Source organism: Mus pahari, chromosome 4 (assembly GCF_900095145.1).
Source record: "Mus pahari chromosome 4, PAHARI_EIJ_v1.1, whole genome shotgun sequence".
NCBI lineage: Eukaryota > Metazoa > Chordata > Mammalia > Rodentia > Muridae > Mus > Mus pahari.
The window spans coordinates 44,358,139-44,375,658 of record NC_034593.1 but is presented as its reverse complement, the minus strand read 5'-3'; the positions used below and the strand labels follow the sequence as shown (position 1 = coordinate 44,375,658).

General features: G+C 41.1%; 1 protein-coding gene across 8 annotated transcripts in view; it reads left to right on the top strand.

The window, feature by feature from the left end:
- Elf2 (E74 like ETS transcription factor 2) overlaps positions 1-17,089 on the top strand; it is a 91,044-nt gene extending 73,955 nt beyond the window's left edge. For 5 of the 8 annotated variants that reach the window (XM_029537420.1, XM_021196005.2, XM_029537421.1 and 2 more), the window contains 6 exons: positions 5,110-5,223; positions 6,971-7,144; positions 10,907-10,993; positions 12,657-12,849; positions 14,532-14,882; positions 15,316-17,089. In XM_029537420.1, the coding sequence (XP_029393280.1) occupies positions 5,110-5,223; positions 6,971-7,144; positions 10,907-10,993; positions 12,657-12,849; positions 14,532-14,882; positions 15,316-15,934 (1,538 nt within the window). In that variant the 3' untranslated portion in view covers positions 15,935-17,089. The remainder of the gene's footprint in view (positions 1-5,109; positions 5,224-6,970; positions 7,145-10,906; positions 10,994-12,656; positions 12,850-14,531; positions 14,883-15,315) is intronic. The other 3 variants (XM_021196006.2, XM_029537423.1, XM_021196009.2) reach the window with 1 other exon arrangement.
- Positions 17,090-17,520: the final 431 nt, after the last annotated feature.

Genomic DNA, 17,520 nt, shown 5'->3' with positions numbered 1-17,520 from the left:
CACACACACACACACACACACACACACACACACACACACACACACAGAGGAAGAAACATATATGGGGATGACTTGTATGACTTGGTAAGGCTGTGTATATAATCTCCAGTATAGGAAAAAATTCATTGTGAAAGAAATTAACAGTTCATTGCAATATGAGTACTCAGATTTATATGTCAGCAAAGTTACAAAGTAATGCCAGGGCATAAAGTCAATCAATAATTAAACATAAAGCGGTTTTCTTTAGGAAGAAATAATGGCAGAGAAAGGCAGGCAGCACACAGATCTTGAGACTCCAGGAGGCTTTCAGGGGAATCTAAAATGTCAACCTGTTTTTCAGAACATTAGGAGATTAGTTATTTGCCTTTCAATCTTACCAGTGCACAGAAGCAAAAATGTAAAAAGAATCCCAGGATATGTAAAACATGCTGTGTTTAGTGGCACAGGTCTGTAATCCCAGCTACTCTGGAGACTGAGGCAGGCTTATTGCAAATTCATGGAATTCATGGCTTATATATAGGCTATGGAGTGAATTCAAAGCCAGCCTGGGCAAGCTTAATGATACCCTATCTGAAATAAAAACAAAAATAAAACAGGGCTGAGGATATAGCTTAGTGGTGGACTGCTTGCCTAGTGTATACAAGGCCCTAGGTTCAATCCCTTTGAACACCCATCTCTAGTACATAACGTGCATGCATGTATAACAAACACATTCTTTAAGCCGCTGGATTATTCTAGTTATTTCTCTTTTATGCATATTTAAGTAACATGTGCATTATTGTAAATATTTTTGAAGTTAAAAAAAAAGTTTTTTTTATTGAGGTAAGGCCTCGTGCTAGCTAGCCCATGCTGTCTAACCTAAAACGTCTGAAAATTGGGATTTCAGGCATAAAGTAACTGCCTAGCTAAGATTTAGTTTATTAATACAATAACTATCTGTAGATAACATATTCAAAGTCTTTTTGAGATTCTCAATGATTTGAATGCAGAAGCGTCTTAAGCAAAACTGTTAAGTTTAACAGTTTTGGCTGTCATTTGGTAAAATTGCTAGCCACCTGTGGGTATTGAGTTTTTGAGATTTGACTGGGAAATTCAATTTTGAAAGGTTTTATATTGATTACACCCTGGCATGGCAGTATTTTGGATATATTAGGTTAAACAAAAGATACTAATTTCAGAATGGTAGACCTCTTCCCCTTTTAAGGCCATTAATATCCCTTTTGTACTTTTTAAATGTGGCTAAGAGAATTTAAAATTATGGCTTATACTCAATTGACTAACTTTGGATTAGAAAGTTATTTTAATTGTCTTCTTATGTTTTATAAAGCTGTATTGGTTGATGGTCAAGGAAGACAGATGTGAAGATGAAAGATCCCAGTTCCCCTTCTTTACTGCAGTGGTTTGGGTCTCTGTCACTACCCTGTCTGGAGGCATTAGAGGATGTCGTTGGTTGGTGCAGAACTTGAGTGGGGACCTAGGAAGTATGAGTTTACGGTGCTGTGTTTAGGAGGAACCACTGACACCTAATGAAGTATTCTCATTTTTCCATTGCTCTCAAACTCCATTGCTAGTAAAGTTTATTTCTGACTTGAGAACACAGTTAAGAGCTAGATCCATTGCCAGCGTTCTCTCTGCAAAGCTGGGAGGTATGCCTCTTGTCAGACTTAATTACCAAGTTTGGTATTTTGTAACAGCTGTTGAGTGAGTCTGCTGCAGTGACCAGCTGAATGGAGAGGGACGTGGAGTGGGCATATTCATCCACAGGAAATGGCGCACAGGCCACGTTTATTGATGGCATGGTCAAAATTGAATTCATTTTCAAGGAGACTTGGCCAGTGAGCTAAACTGCTAGAAAATGAGACCCGTCCAATTACATATTAGTTTGTTTCTATTTTTAAACCAAGGTGTTCAGTTTCTGCCATGGATTTCATACATCGTTTATTTAGAAAGCAGTGAGGAGGAGTTTATTTGCAGATAGATGCTGCTTTTACTTTCTTACTTTGGTCACAGTGTACTATTAAACTGGTGTTTATATCTTTACACATGTGCACTTTTAAGTTTCGTTTGAATTACTGAGCTGAACAAAACAGCACTAAAGTTTTTCTGTTACCAAACATTGTATTAGAAAATTACCTGTTGACTCCTCATTTCTATAAAATGGGTAACATATTCTTAGAAACTCTCATTATATTTTAATTTATCAGACACTTGGCTTTTAGTTTTTTATTTATGTTTAGCATTGAGCTGCAGATGAACATGGTAGCTCCCAAAATAGAAATCACTGCTCTTTAACACACTGGTTGATTTCAGAGTAACAGGAGATTATTTTACGTCTGCACTGGGTTTGGTGGCACTCTCTGAACCTGAAGCAGTAGGAGGCCGAGAGCTATTCAGACTTGTCCTATTGGTAGCACAGCATTGGGCCCGTGATAAATACTCAATTGACACTGGCTGATTGTACTTAACGTATTGGACTTTCTAGTTAGCAACTTATAAATTGTATTTAAAGTAATAGTAAAATATTTGGGAGTTATAATTTGTTAAATCTGGGACTCTGAAGTTTGAGGTCAGAAGTAGAAGCAAGAAAATTTTAAAAAACTAATTGGAATTGGGTGTGGTAGAAGAACCCTTGTAATCTCGTGCTTAGGGAGCAGAGGCAGGAGGATTGATAGTTCAAGATCTCTGCTGTGTCTAGAGTTCCTGGCTATGCTGGCTACATGAGACTCTGCCTTAAGAAGCACAAGCAGACCAGACCAGGCCATGGAGCTTCATTTGTACTAACATAAACAGCATTTCAAGCTGCTTAAGAGTTTAGTGTGCATGATATGTAACTGTTAGGCAAGTATTCTTGTTGTTGTTTATAACTTATATTTTAAAATCTGTAGCTTTGTTGCCCTATGACTTTTAAATATTTGAAGCTAATTGTAGTACAGTACAGTTTTTAGAATATAGCTTCATAATATTACATAAGGAGTTAGCTTACCCAGGATAGTTTATTAATAGCACCTAAGACAACAGCTAAATTACAACACCAATTCTGCCTTAAAGAGAATGGCTAAATTACAACACCAATTCTGCCTTAAAGAGAATGGCTCCCAAGATGATGTTTAGAACCTGAGAATTTGCTTTCTGGGGGTTGTTAGTGTATGTGAGTCTTACAGGGGCCCCTGTGAAAAACAGCCCCAAGCAAGCATGGTGGTGTCTTTTACATTTATACCAAGTTTTTAAAAGTTGAACTAGCAGGGCTGAGTGAATCCTTTGCCTCACTGAAGCTGCAGATAAGAGTAAGCAGGGTCACCTAAAGATAGATTTACTTAGAGGTTTGGCTGCCTCTCCAGATCCAGTTAGCTTTGAGCAGATTTCCATAAATGGAAAGAGCAACTGGAGAGACGGAGTACCTTGCTTGGGAGTGTGGACGGTGTGTAACAGGTGCTAGAACAGGCCTGAGGTTTTAAAAACAAATGCTCCCCAGATGACTTCGTTTCTAAGGCCGAGGTTTAGCATTTGGGGAATTTAGAGGCTGTAACAGTTTTTAAAATTAAAATTTCCCGAGACAGGCCAGAAGATTCATGACTGTATTTGTGGATTTGTCATGGTTTTATGAAATTTTATAAACATTCACAACAAGCTTCTTAAGGGGAACATCGTGAGAAAAGTCAGTCAAATTAAAATCTAGTATTTATGTTTCAGAACTTCTAACCATATAGATTAGTCAGTATAATTAAGTCAGAGTTGTGAAATAAATGCATAACCAAGATAATGAATTCTTGACATTTCTCCCCTTAAGGTTATGGCCCTTAAGGTTATGGAATTGTCCTTAGTTTGACACATAAAAGAAATGCATATTTGCCCCCCCTCTCTCTGTATATGTATGTGTGTGTGTGTGTGTATGTGTATGTGTATATATATATATATATATATATATATATATATATATATATATATATATGCTAGCCTAGGGGTGGAACACTTGCTCAGTAATGGGAGGTGTTGGGTTTGATCCCCAGCATCTCAAAACTAAACAAAGCCAGTTGTGAGTTCAAAGTTGGGTTAAGATAGCTCTCTTAACTAAAGGGGCTTACACTTTTACAGGAGCAAGCAGTCATCACACTGAATTCCCACTTCATGTCAGGAACTGTATGTGATTTTCACAGCTTTTTTTTGGAAATACCCTGCTCTGTAATTGGAAACCGAGGCAGAAGAGAATAAGTGGGTTGCCTTAGTGGCAGAGACTAAGAACCCAAGCTGCTAGATCTGAAAGTGCAAACCTGTTTGTGTACTTGACTCTTTCACAAGTCATTTGATAGCAAAGCCTAAAAGAAATACAAACCACTCATCTTTTCATGCACCCATTCACTCACCTACCCACATTTGTACTTATGTGAAACCTAGTGAAGTGAGTCTCAGAAAAGAATAAGCTTACTATAAGGAAACTTCTGAAGTGCTGTGACTGTAAAACTAGTAACCCTTGTCTGGAGGTTGTCCACTCACAGGAGACTGTATAGAAATTGAAGTTATGCCTTAGGCTAGCTTAGAAAACAGTTTCTTCCTCGTTTCTGTTGGCTATTATATATATTGTTCTTAGTTTAGTGACGACACATAAGATTACATAGTTGTCCTATATTGTTCTCCACCCAACCTCTCCTCCTGTTCCCTAAACCCTGTGGATGAGTCCCTAAGTTTGTCAATTTTTGGTCTAAAATGGATGCAGGCTTCATAATTCAAGGTTCTTTTTGTTTTCCTTTTTAAAAAAGATCTGCAAACTCCTTACTAACTTCTTATCAGCTTTGTTGGGGTTTTGGATTTGAGATACGGTCTGCCTATATACCTCAGAATAGCTTCCAATTCCACTCCCTGCCTTAACCTTGCAAGTACTGGGATGAAAAGCGTGTGGCTTAGTCCTGGCTCAATTGGTTGCTTTTAAAATCAGTATTCACTTTACAGAACGTAGACATTATTTTTATTATTATTATTTTAGTAAGTAGTTAACAAATAGTCAATGGCTTATGTAGAATTGTTCACATGGACAATCAGTTCATACATATTCAGTAATATATTTTAAATTACTAGTGTTTTAATTTTTAATTAAGAACTTTGCTTTTTTCACAGTGGAAGCATCAGTTCACAGCAGTAATGCACACTGTACAGATAAGACCATTGAAGCTGCTGAAGCCCTGCTTCATATGGAATCTCCTACCTGCTTGAGGGATTCAAGAAGTCCTGGTATGTGAGCTACCCATATTTTCCTATTGTTGGGTCACATTGTTTCCTATTAGAATGAAGAAGTTAAGAGGACGGTGGTGGCGCATACCTTTAATTCCCAGCACTGGGGAGGCAGAGGCAGGCAGATTTCTGAGTTTGAGGCCAGCCTGGTCTACAGAGTGAGAGTTCCAGGACAGCTAGGGCTACATAGAGAAAAAGCTCTATTAAAGAAAATGAGAATAGAAGTAAGCTGTTAATGCAAAGGAGTTATTGCTAGAGTTCTTAAAGGTCTAGACATACACACCTGATATCAGTAACGGATACGAAAGGTTCTAAAATCTTAAGTACTGTATTTGTTTATGTTCTATGTTTCTTTTCTTTTCTTTCTTTTCTCTTTTTTTTTTTTTTTTTGTGTTTATTTTCTTGATTCTGGGTAAATTTTAGGTAGTTGTAGTCCTTTAGAGTTGGACAGTTGGGTCCTTTGCTCCCTATAACTCTTTCAGTCCTTTACTCTGATCAACAGGCAGTAACTACATGGAGCTGGCCATGGTAAAGAGGAAAAGAAAGGAGTTTATTGATTTACTTTATATTCATTTTAGCTTGTGAGATAAGATTGCTTTTATAATTTATTTATTCATTTTTTGGGGCAGGCTGATTTTAATAGTGGTGGTGTACTAATTTGATTTTGTCCTAATTTTAATTCAGTGTGCAGAAATTTAGTGTAAGTTGCTAAGAGTAGCCATCTTTAAAAGGTTATTTTATGTGTATAGGTCTTTGCCTGCCTACATGTCTGTGTACCGTGTGCATGCCTGATATCCATGGGTGCCAGAGAAGGATCGGATCCTCTGGGACGGGAGTAACAGATGTTTGTGAGCTGCCATTTGGATGTTGGGAATTGTATCCCAGTCCTGGAAGGGCGGCCCAGTGCTCTTAAACCCTGACCTAGCTTCCCAGCCCGGCAGCCATCTTTTTAATTGGATTAGGAATCCAATGCATTCTTCAAGGTGTGGTATCCTTATTATTCATGCGTATGTGATAGAAATTGAAGCAACAATATTGTCTGTAATAGAATACCAGATGACAATCTGTATGTACTATTTTGAGTGATGGCCTAAAATGAATAGTTATTTTCCCTTTTTATATTTTAAAATGAAATATAACTATGTAATTTGTATTGAACATATATTTATAAATTTAAAATTTTGTATCATGTCCTTGTATTCCTCAGTTAATGAATAATGGCAAATGTATGCAACAAAAGTAATTACTAAAGGACTATTCTTTTCATATTTTCCCTGTGAAAATATGTAAAATGTTACTCGATTAACTTAAAGTTTAAAGGGAGTTGGAGAGACAGCTGAGGGGTTGAGAGCACTGCATGCTCTGGAAGAAGACCTAGGTTTGGTTCTCCACACCTACCCACATGGTGGCTCCAGTTCTAGAGGATCCGATGCCCTCTCTGGCCTTTGCAGGCACTAGGCACACAAGTACATGCCAGCTGAAAATGTGTACACACACAACATCATTTTTCTTTAAGTACCTAGAAGTATGAAAAGGAGGTTGACTGTCAAGATGGCTGTCGTAATCTCATTTACCTGTGTACTGTAATAGTTGGGATATTCAGTAACTTGACTTGTTCAGGCACAGGTCTTACCTTTCTTGCTTGGAATAATTCTTTTGTAAACCCAGCCTCTTCTAATATTGAACTATCCATCTAGGAAACTATAATAGGGGTAGGAAATTTTAATTTTTCAACTTTTTTTTATAGTGGAAGTGTTTGTCCCTCCTTGTATATCAACTCCAGAGTTTATCCATGCTGCGATGAGGCCAGATGTCATCACAGAGACTGTGGTGGAGGTATCAACAGAAGAGTCTGAACCGATGGATGCCTCGCCTATCCCTACTTCACCAGATAGCCACGAACCAATGAAAAAGAAAAAAGGTTGAGTATGTGTGTCACTTGTGATGCATCTTTCCCATCTTATCTTTTTGTTGGTTGGTTTGTTTGGTTTTGGTTTTCTGAGATGGGGTTTCTCTGTGTGGCCCTGGCTGTCCTGGAACTTGCTCTGAAGACCAGGCTGGTTTCAAACTCCGAGATCTGCCTGCCTCTGGTGCTTTTATATTTTTAAATTATTTTGGGGGTAAGGTCTTATCTACATATAGCTCAGGCTGTCCTTGAATTGTCATTCTCCTACCTCGGCCTCCCCAGTATTGAGATGAATGCAAACATTTGCCACTGTAATAGCCTATTAACACACACACACACACACACACACACACACACACACACACACACACACACACAGAACTACCAAGTAACATTCTTGGTTTTATGTTTTCTTTCTTTTGTGGATAATATTTTTAAAATCCAGGCAACTCCTCCTAGATCTTCCTTGCTCTCTACTAACCCAACTTCATTCTCTTTCCAAAACCTGACAACCAAAACAAAACCAAAAAACAAGATGATAAGGTCACAAGAAACGATGGAGTCTGTTTTGTATTGGCCAACTACTCCTGGCATAGGCTTGCCCTGTCCTGGAGTGTGGATCATGTAAGGTGGGCGGATTGTTGAGGATGAAGTTGGAGGATCACAAGGACTACAAATCCTTTTCTTAAGCCAAATGCTTTCTTCCTTGTATTTCCTCTTTCTTCTCCGCTGGGCCCTGGGCCCTCCCTTCCTCCCCTCCTCTTCTCTTTGCTACCACCTCCTTCTCAGACTGCTTTCTGTTTTCTTCTCTTTCTTCTCCCTTTCCCTTTCCCTTCCTTCGACTTCCCATAGAGAGCTAACTGCCTCTGCCTCCCCAGTGCCAGTATTAAAGTCCTGGTGTTCTTCTTTAAAAGACCCAGGGTGAGGGCTGGAGAGAGGGCCCAGAAGTTCAGAGCACTGACTGGTCTTCAGATTCTATTCCCAGAACCCACATGACTGTTCACAGCTCCCTGCAAATACAGCTCCAGGAATCTGAAGCACAGCAGCCTTTAACTCCAATTTCATTGGGTCTGATGCCCTCTTCTGGGCACCAGACTTGCAAAGTGGTACAGAGATATACATGCAGACAAAACACCTGTACACATTACACAAACATTTAAGATTGCCAGTATAAGCTTAGCAGTGGGTAAAGAGAATCCCTGCTCACTAAACCTCATCTCTGTGGTAAAGTGTGCAGGCTAGCACAGCTCCACGGCATCGTGCACACATCCTTTCCTAGTCAGATCAAGGGTAAAATGGGAAAGAAAGGAAAGCCTTAGTTAAAACCTTGTTTCATTACTTTGTGTTGCTGTGGTAAAACCCCGTGAGCAGAGCTCCTTGCAGAAGGAAGGGTTTGCTTGTCTTCCGGCTGCAGAGGGAGAAGATCTGTCGTGGTGGGAAGGGTGGCCACGGTGCCCACCTCAGCTCAGTGCATTTTCTCCACTACAACTCACACAGTGGTCACAGAGGTTAACTATGGCTTAAACCTCTTCTACTCACTTCCCACTAAAAACCTTTGGCTCAAGGAACAAATATAATTAAAACAAAAAGACAATCACTGCTAGGCAAATGACCTGAGCAGACGTGGCTGGAGAGTCCAAATGGCCGATCTGTGCACGTGAGTCATTTCACCATTGTCAGCTGTCAGGGACTGAGCTGAAGACACACTTGCTGCCCCCTTCACTGTGCTCAGTGGCTCCCATCAAGAACACAGAGGGCATGGTGCTCGTGCCTGTGATCCTAGCACAAAGGAGGCTGACAGTGACAGCAAGCGTCACAACCTGACTTCAGTGCACAGGGGTTGGGGGTGGGTGGGGGGTTCACATGGTGGAGGGAAAGAACCGACTCCTACAAATTGTTCTGTGTCCACATGTATGTCTAACTGTTGGGGCACACACACACACACACACACACACACACACAGTGTAATTAAAAACAGCACACCCACCAACTGAACAAACAGAAAATAGTGTAGCAAGTACTGCTGAGAATGGCCCGTGCGGGGTAGGGAGTAACACACTCCTATGTTATTGGTAAGATGTAGATCATAGGGCTTTCAACAAGCTACAGATAGAGCTAATGGTGCGGCCCAGCCATACCTGTCATGTCCCTGAAGGGATCTAAGTTGTGTGTTCAGTGTGTGTTCTGTTAGGGAATTAATCTAGGTGTCTATCAAAGATTAATGGAAAAATGAAATGTGATCTATGTCTGTGTGCATATACATATGTGTGCACATGAGATGTGTACACACACACCAGAATGTTTAGCCAGGAAAAGGGAATCATGTTTGCAGGAGAATGGGTGGAGCCAAGCAAAATAAACTAGACTTAGAAAAACAAACAGCATGTTTTCTCTTAGGGAACCAGGATTGAAGAAAACACAATGTTATAGATAGGGTAAGGTGACATATGGTTGTGGTATCAATACTCAGGTGGTTGAGGCATGAAGATAATTAATTTTAGGCCAGGCTGGACCATGAAAGTAGAAGGGGGAGACAATTCAGGGAAAGAAAGAGGGACCTGGCTTGGAAAGAGGCCACAAAGAGTAGTGTGGAGCAGTGGCTATCATGGAAGCATGCTATATGTCTGAGAACGTAGTAATAAAGCCCATAACTAGTAAAACATTACAAGTCTGCATCGTTCTGGGCTTACTGCTGTTTAGGAGGCAGAGTCAGAATGCCATTATCTGTGTGGTTTGTGACTACATGTGAAGCATAGGGTCTTTCTGTAGGTTTTTACTGTGTGACGTGTGTGCTGTGGTGCGTACGGAGGGCAGAGGGAACTGCACAGGCAGCTGAGCCGTCGTCTCGCCAGCCCTGAAACCGTTTGTACTGAGGAGCGGTGTAACACATTTCACACTTCCCCTTGCTGATCTCTCTGCCTTGTGGGAGAAGCAGGGAAGGACAAGCGAGAGTGACCAAGGCGTTTATTAGACGGAATCACTTGGAGAGTGTTGCTTTATTTTCTTTCTTAAAACTTCACATTGTATCTACAAGTTGACAAGGAAATTTCAACATTTGCTTAAAATTCTAGTGAACTCTGTGGCTCCCAGCGTGAGCGAGTGTTTACTATTTGTGTTCATTTGAGCTCAGAGAGTCCTCAGATGAGCAGAGCCTCTGCAGAATGTAGGTGAGATTGTTGCTGACTGAGGAGGAGAGGGAGACCATGAGCAAACGCCATCATCTAGGCTTATAGGAAGTTCTTCTAACAGCAGCGGATGGTGGCTCACACCTTTATTTCCAGTTCTTGGGAGGCAGAGGCAGAGGGATCTCTGAGTGCAAGGCCAGTCTGGTCTACATTGTGAGCTCCAGGATATCAGTCCAAAATTTAGGATTGATGCTGTCCTTGATCATGAGTAAAAGCTGGAAGCCCCTGACTTGCTTTGTACAGTAGTCATTTCTACTAACAATTTTATGTAAAATCACAGAAGTGTTTACAGCTCCTTTGCAAGCAACTTTGATCTGTTCTGAGTCCTGAGTGAGGGAATGCGCTTCATGCATGCTGGGCAAGTGCCCTGCCACTGAGCCACACCTCCTGCCACGCTGAGGAGACTGCCCCTTAAAGTCACTGTGTGGCCCATGCTGATTTCAGCCTTCTTCCTAGCTTTCCATGGGGTTGTACCTCCTTGGCACTGAGGATTTCAATCTGCACATTAGTATCTAGTTTAGTGAGGAATGTCTTTTTAGAGAGTCTGCTTATTTTGTTTTCAGTTTATGATTTCTTTATCTTATTTTTTCAGTTGGCCGTAAACCAAAGACCCAGCAGTCACCAGTTTCCAATGGGTCTCCTGAGTTAGGAATCAAGAAGAAAGCCAGAGAAGGAAAAGGTAATTTGTGGATGGTCATTTTGGAAAGAAATACCCCTTCCTTTTTTAAATTTTATTTAAAAAAAATTTTTTTTAGTGGTTTTAGAGCTTTATTGTAGAAAGGCAGGGGAAAGAAAGAAGGTAGAAAGAAGGAGGGGGAAGGGAGAGAGAGGAGGAGGGCTAGAGATGAGAGTAAGCTTTTGAAAATTTTTTAGGTGACATTTTTGCAGGATTATTTAGTAGGTATACATATGGGAATACCATTTCTTAGTATTTCTTAATTAGGGGTAGACCAACATTATGGGGAGCTTTCAGAAAAATATCTATACCTCAAAGAGATGGGATAGCCATTGTATTTGGTAATGTCCATAGGGCAGTGCAAACCATTGTTTTTGGGACCATGTGTTAGAGGACAGTTGTATGTGACCCTCATCCTCACATTTAGCCTCATATTCTATTCTATTTGAATACTCATCTGTCTGTCTGTGTCGGAGTGGAAGTCAGTCTGAGAGCCAGCATCTCTGAACTGTTAGGATTCCGTTCTGTGTCAGGCTTGGGATACTCTAGCCTTCTGCTACATATTTTCTGTTTCTCAAGACAGGGTTTCTCTGTGTAGCCCTGGCTGTCCTGGAACTCACTATGTAGACCAGGCTGGCCTCGAACTCAGAAATCCACCTGCCTCTGCCTCCTGAGTGCTAGGATCAAAGGCATGCACCACCTGGCTGATTGTGTGTGTGTGTGTGTGTGTGTGTGTGTGTGTGTGTGTGTGTGTTTGTTTGTTTGTTTGTTTTTTCTTTCTTTTCTTTTAAAGATCTGACACTGGAATTACAAGCAGTTATGAGTGCTAAGAATTAAACCCAGGTCCTCTGCAAAAAGCAGTCAATGCTTTTAACCACTCAACCATCTTTCTGGCCCCTATGCTTTCTAATTTGTTGTGTTTGATGATTTCCAGTAATATTAGGCATATGTGTCTGATGATCCCATAAGCAAATTATCACTAGTTAATAGGTAAATGTTTTCAAACTGATAATCTTTAACTTTTTATCGATATGTTTAGGTTTGTCCTATTTTTAATATTTTTATTTTTATTGTGTAAATCTACTGAAAACTGTGTCTAATAATTCCACAGTGAATTTTGGTATTAGTTTTATATCCGAAAGGAAAAAAACGACGAACTCGAATTTCATTGTTCTTTTCTTATGAATTTGGAATGGAACTGGCTTCAGCTTTGATTTCCTCTTCTGCCCCTTGGTCATTTTGCATTTCTGCTGTGTAGGTTTTGTCTTTCAGTGCAGACTGAGAGTCTAAAGGATGTAACACAGCCAGTAGGAGCGCCTATCTCATAGATACCTAGAATCTACATTGTCCAGCACTATGCCACTGCCATGACCGAACCTGAAACCTGGGTCCAGGACTCATGACAGCATAGAATCTAGGGCCTTACATCTTAAGAACTGGGCATGGCTCACACTTTGAATCCAGCTCTCAGGAGGCAGGGATCTCTTGAATTTGAGGCCAGCCTGATCTACAGAGCAAGTTTCAGACCTAGGAAGGCTGCGTAGTCAGACCTGTCTCAAAAAGAAGTAGAAATATATAGTTGTAAATAAGGATATTTTATTTGCATTTAATCATGTTAGTGAATTTTAAGTTAATGCTTGTCATTGTTTTTGCTTTGTTTTTAAAGGAAACACAACCTATCTGTGGGAGTTTCTTTTAGATCTGCTTCAAGATAAAAATACTTGTCCCAGGTATATTAAATGGACTCAGAGAGAAAAGGGCATATTCAAACTTGTGGACTCAAAGGCTGTCTCCAAGCTCTGGGGGAAGCATAAGAACAAACCGGATATGAACTATGAAACTATGGGGCGAGCTTTGAGGTGAGAATGAACATAGGCTAGTTCTTAAGCAGAACCGACCTGTCTCTTTAGATTGTCTGTTAGTTGTTAAAGTGGTTTAAAGAAAAGCTAAAAAACAAACCCTGTGATATAATTTAAAACTTTGAAATAACCTAGACGAATTTTTTAAACTTGGAAATAGATGGGGGAAAGAGAAGTTTGGTCTATATGCCTAATATTTTAACATTGGAAAATCATTATTTATAGGAGGGGACTCTGCATTTACAACTGTTCTAGAATAGAAATTGTTTACCTTGTAGGCCTTGTAAAAAGTTAAACCCAGGCTGGGTATAGTGCCTGTGCCTTGTAGTCAGTTGTACTCATTGAAAATTGAAGTTCGGGGCTGGTGAGATGGCTCAGCGGGTAAGAGCACCCTACTGCTCTTCCAAAGGTCCTGAGTTCAAATCCCAGCAACCACATGGTGGCTCACAACCATCCATAACGAGATCTGACGCCCTCCTCTGGGGTGTCTGAAGACAGCTACAGTGTACTTACATATAATAAATAAATAAATCTTTTAAAAAAAAAAAAAAAAGAAAGAAAATTGAAGTTCGGAGGATGAGTTCAAAGTCATCCTCTTTTCATATAAGTTTGAAGCCAGCCTGAGCTACGATGAGATCTGTAAGAACACTAATTGAAATACATTTTCCAGAGTTAATTTACTTTTAGTCCCTGCAAATGACTTTATCTTGAAAATGAAAAAAACTTTGTTGATACTGATCGGAGCGAGAAAGCGATTAAATCACCAATGTGCACATGATAGTATTTATTTATTTGAGACAGTTCTTGCTATGTATCCCAGGCTGGCTTGGGCTTGTGTAAACAAGCTGGCTTTGAACTTGCATCTATTCTTTCAGCTTCCCAATGCTGGTATTTCAGGCATGAGCTGCTAGTCAGTATTCACATGTTCCATGGATTGGAGATTATTCCAGATAAAGTCAGGTTGTTTTTGTAACGAATTAGAGTTGCTTCTATTACCAATAAAGTATTCTGTCTACGTTAAGCTTTTCTTAAGGGGGAGAACAAGGTGTCCATGGTGGAACATACTGTGATCTCATCACTTGGGAGGTGGAGGGGGGAGGGTCAATCTACAGTTGGAAGCTAGCCTGGTCTATAAGATAAGAGAAGGGGCCATGGGGTGCTGGAGATGAAGCACTTGCCCTAATAGAGAGTCTAGGTTCAATTGTTGGTGCTACAACTGTTTTGGACACATCAAGGTCACAGAGCTATATTGGCTACTTCTTACTGAGAGGCAACTTAGGGAAGGGCGCATGGTAGGTAGGACTCGCCTCATTCCCAGCCCGACAACAGCAGTGAACGCTTCTACTTAGCTTGCCCTCCCATTTTATTTGGTCTGAGATTCTGAGTCATAGAAGAGTGCTGCCCACAGATACTTGGTTCTTCCCACTTCCAACTGAATCTAGTCAACCCTACATGTTTCTAGATCTTGTCAAATCAACAGTCAATATTAACCATCACAGGGGCCTGTGGTGTGACATACCAACTTCATTGTCACCAAATCTGTAATCTTAGGTGTAGGCCAAGTGGAAGGAGCCCTCGTATACAGGAGTAAGTAAATGTTTCTGTCACATGTTCGCTGCGTGTGGTTTTCTTGGGTAAGATGTGATCATACACTGGATTAACTTAGTCATTTTCCCTTGCAGATATTACTACCAAAGGGGAATTCTTGCAAAGGTTGAAGGGCAGAGGCTTGTATATCAGTTCAAGGACATGCCCAAAAACATAGTGGTCATCGATGATGACAAAAGTGAGACCTGCCCTGAAGACTTGGCGGCAGCTGCTGACGACAAGTCTTTAGAACGAGTGTCACTGTCTGCAGAAAGTCTCCTGAAGGCAGCGACTGCCGTCCGAGGTGGGAAAAACTCATCTCCTCTGAACTGCTCCAGAGCAGAGAAGGGTGTGGCTAGAGTTGTGAACATCACCTCCCCTGCTCACGATGGTTCCTCCAGGTCTCCTACCACCACGGCACCCGTGTCAGCAGCAGCAGCTCCAAGGTGAGGGAGGCGGGAGAGGGTTTGTTGAATGCTCCTTGGAACGAATGTTTAATCTGTATCGGCCAGCACTATAGGGACACTTTTAAAGTGCTGGATCTTTAAGTGTACTTTATCTTTTAAGTGTATATATAGTGGAACACACCTATAGTCCTAAGTACTGTGGAGGTTGAGGCAGGAGAATCGTAAGTTCAAGGCCTGCCTGTGCTACAGAGTATGAGTTCTAACCTAAGGGTAAGTTAGCAAGACCTTGCCCCAAAAAGCTGGTGCCGTAGCTCAGTGGTAAACACTTGATTAGCGTGCAGGAGACCCTGGGGCCATCACTGCAGCTGTAAAAGGTGGACATGCTGAGTCTAGGCATTTGGATTTGTATTTAACATGAGACTCATTTTCCCATTTAGTGTTAAATATAACCAGCTTGTTTTTAATCTACCAGGACAGTTCGTGTGGCAATGCAAGTCCCTGTGGTAATGACATCACTGGGTCAAAAGATTTCAACTGTGGCAGTTCAGTCAGTCAACGCAGGCACGCCATTAATAACCAGCACTAGTCCAGCTACGGCCAGCTCTCCAAAAGTAGTCATCCAGACAGTCCCGACTGTGATGCCAGCCTCCACTGAAAATGGAGACAGAATCACCATGCAGCCTGCCAAGATTATCACCATCCCTGCCACTCAGCTTGCACAGTGTCAACTGCAGGCAAAGTCGAATCTGACTGGATCAGGAAGCATTAACATTGTTGGAACCCCACTGGCTGTGAGGGCGCTCACCCCTGTTTCCATAGCCCATGGTACACCTGTAATGAGACTATCTGTGCCTGCTCAGCAGGCTTCTGGCCAGACTCCTCCGCGAGTTATCAGTGCGCTCATAAAAGGGCCGGAGGGTAAATCAGAAGCCAAAAAGCAGGAACACGATGTGAAAACTTTGCAGCTGGTAGAAGAAAAGGGGGCAGACGGGAATAAGACAGTAACCCATGTAGTGGTCGTCAGTGCGCCGTCTGCTATCGCCCTTCCTGTGACTATGAAAACCGAAGGGCTAGTGACGTGTGAGAAATAAATAAGCTTCAGGCGGGCACTGCAGACTGTCAGTGTTGTCCTGACAGACATTTGCAAGGAGGTCACCAAGGAAGTCAGAGGGGGACTGTCACACAGCTGTGCACAGAAGAAAGCAGTCAGACGTACTGGAAGGAAATGACCTATCCCATGTTTCAGTGGGAAGTGAACTACACATTGAGATGCTGACAGAAAACTGCCTCTTAAGTAAGAACAACTGAACCCTCACTAAGAAAAGGCTGAAAGGGACCAAGCAGCTCACTACAATATCACGTTACACTAAGAGTTGGAACACTAACGCCTGGAAGGGGTTACATAGTTTTCAGCGGGGCGGGGTTGGGATGGGTGACGTCATTGTTACAAATAGCATTTTTTTGATGCATTTTATATGCATACCAGCAATTAGCACTGTGCTTGGGCAGTGCTCACTTACCTGGTGCTATGTGAAGACTCTGCTAATACAGGTATTCTAGAATGTGAACTGAGTGCATCCAAAAGCTTCACAGAGAGGAGAGCAAGGTCTAGTGCGCTTTGGTTTGTTTGTTTGTTTTGTTTTTTGATTTTGAATATATATATGATATATATATATATATATATATCATAGCTTAAGCTGTTTTAAAACAAAGGCCTTAGACTAATTTTCGGTTTCCTTTCTTGAAATAAGCTAATGGCTTGTTTGTGTAAAGCTTTTTTATTAAAAGAAAAATTTTAAAAATCTTGTACCTAGCACAGTATTGTTATAGAATTTACATGTAACATTTTCTATGGTAGTTTAAAGTCTGTCGGTTTCTTAATTGTGAAGAAATTAACAGTTGGCTCCGGCCCTTTATTGTACCATACCTGCGTCGCTCAAGTCGCCCTGCTGTCTGCAGACACATCCATCGGTCTCAGTTCTTCTGTCCTTCGACATTCAGGCCCGCATGAACTTACCAGGGAACTCCAGTGCCTGGTGTTTGTTTCCTTTCTCACTCTTTTTCCTTTTTTTCTCCCTAATTTTCTCTTTTTCTTTTTTAGTTGACATTTAAGAGGGGAAGTACCAGCGTTCAGATTTGAACTATAATAGTTTGTATATTCAACATTTGAAGTATATTCTATTTTGTTGTACTCTTGTTTCAAAGTGTATTCAAGTAGGTTTTCTGAAATATAGAAGTGAAATTTACCTTGTGGTTTTGGTCTCTGGTGATATTTTTCACAGTGCTCAAAAGCCAGCCCAGGCTGTTGTTTCAGTCATGCCACAGAAGTCTGGTGTTTTCTTAATGACTTCCTGAAGAAATGCTACTCCGGTTTTGTCTTTGTCCCATTATAGAAATATTTGGCAACTATTTGCACATTCCCACTTTCTTTATAACTATAATCACATAAGAAATAAGAGTTGGCCACTCGTAATGGATCTATTCACATGAAACTTTCTGCACTAGTGGTAGACGGGCGTGCCTGGCATGTGCAGGCCCTGGGGTCGGTCCTAGCACCTCCCAGGTACTGCTGAGTCACGTTCATTCATTCAGACCATTTGTTTCCCAGCACACCTTTTATGGGTAGAAAGCCATGGCCTGGCCTGTACAGGTAAAGACTGAAGGACCAGAGAGTCTC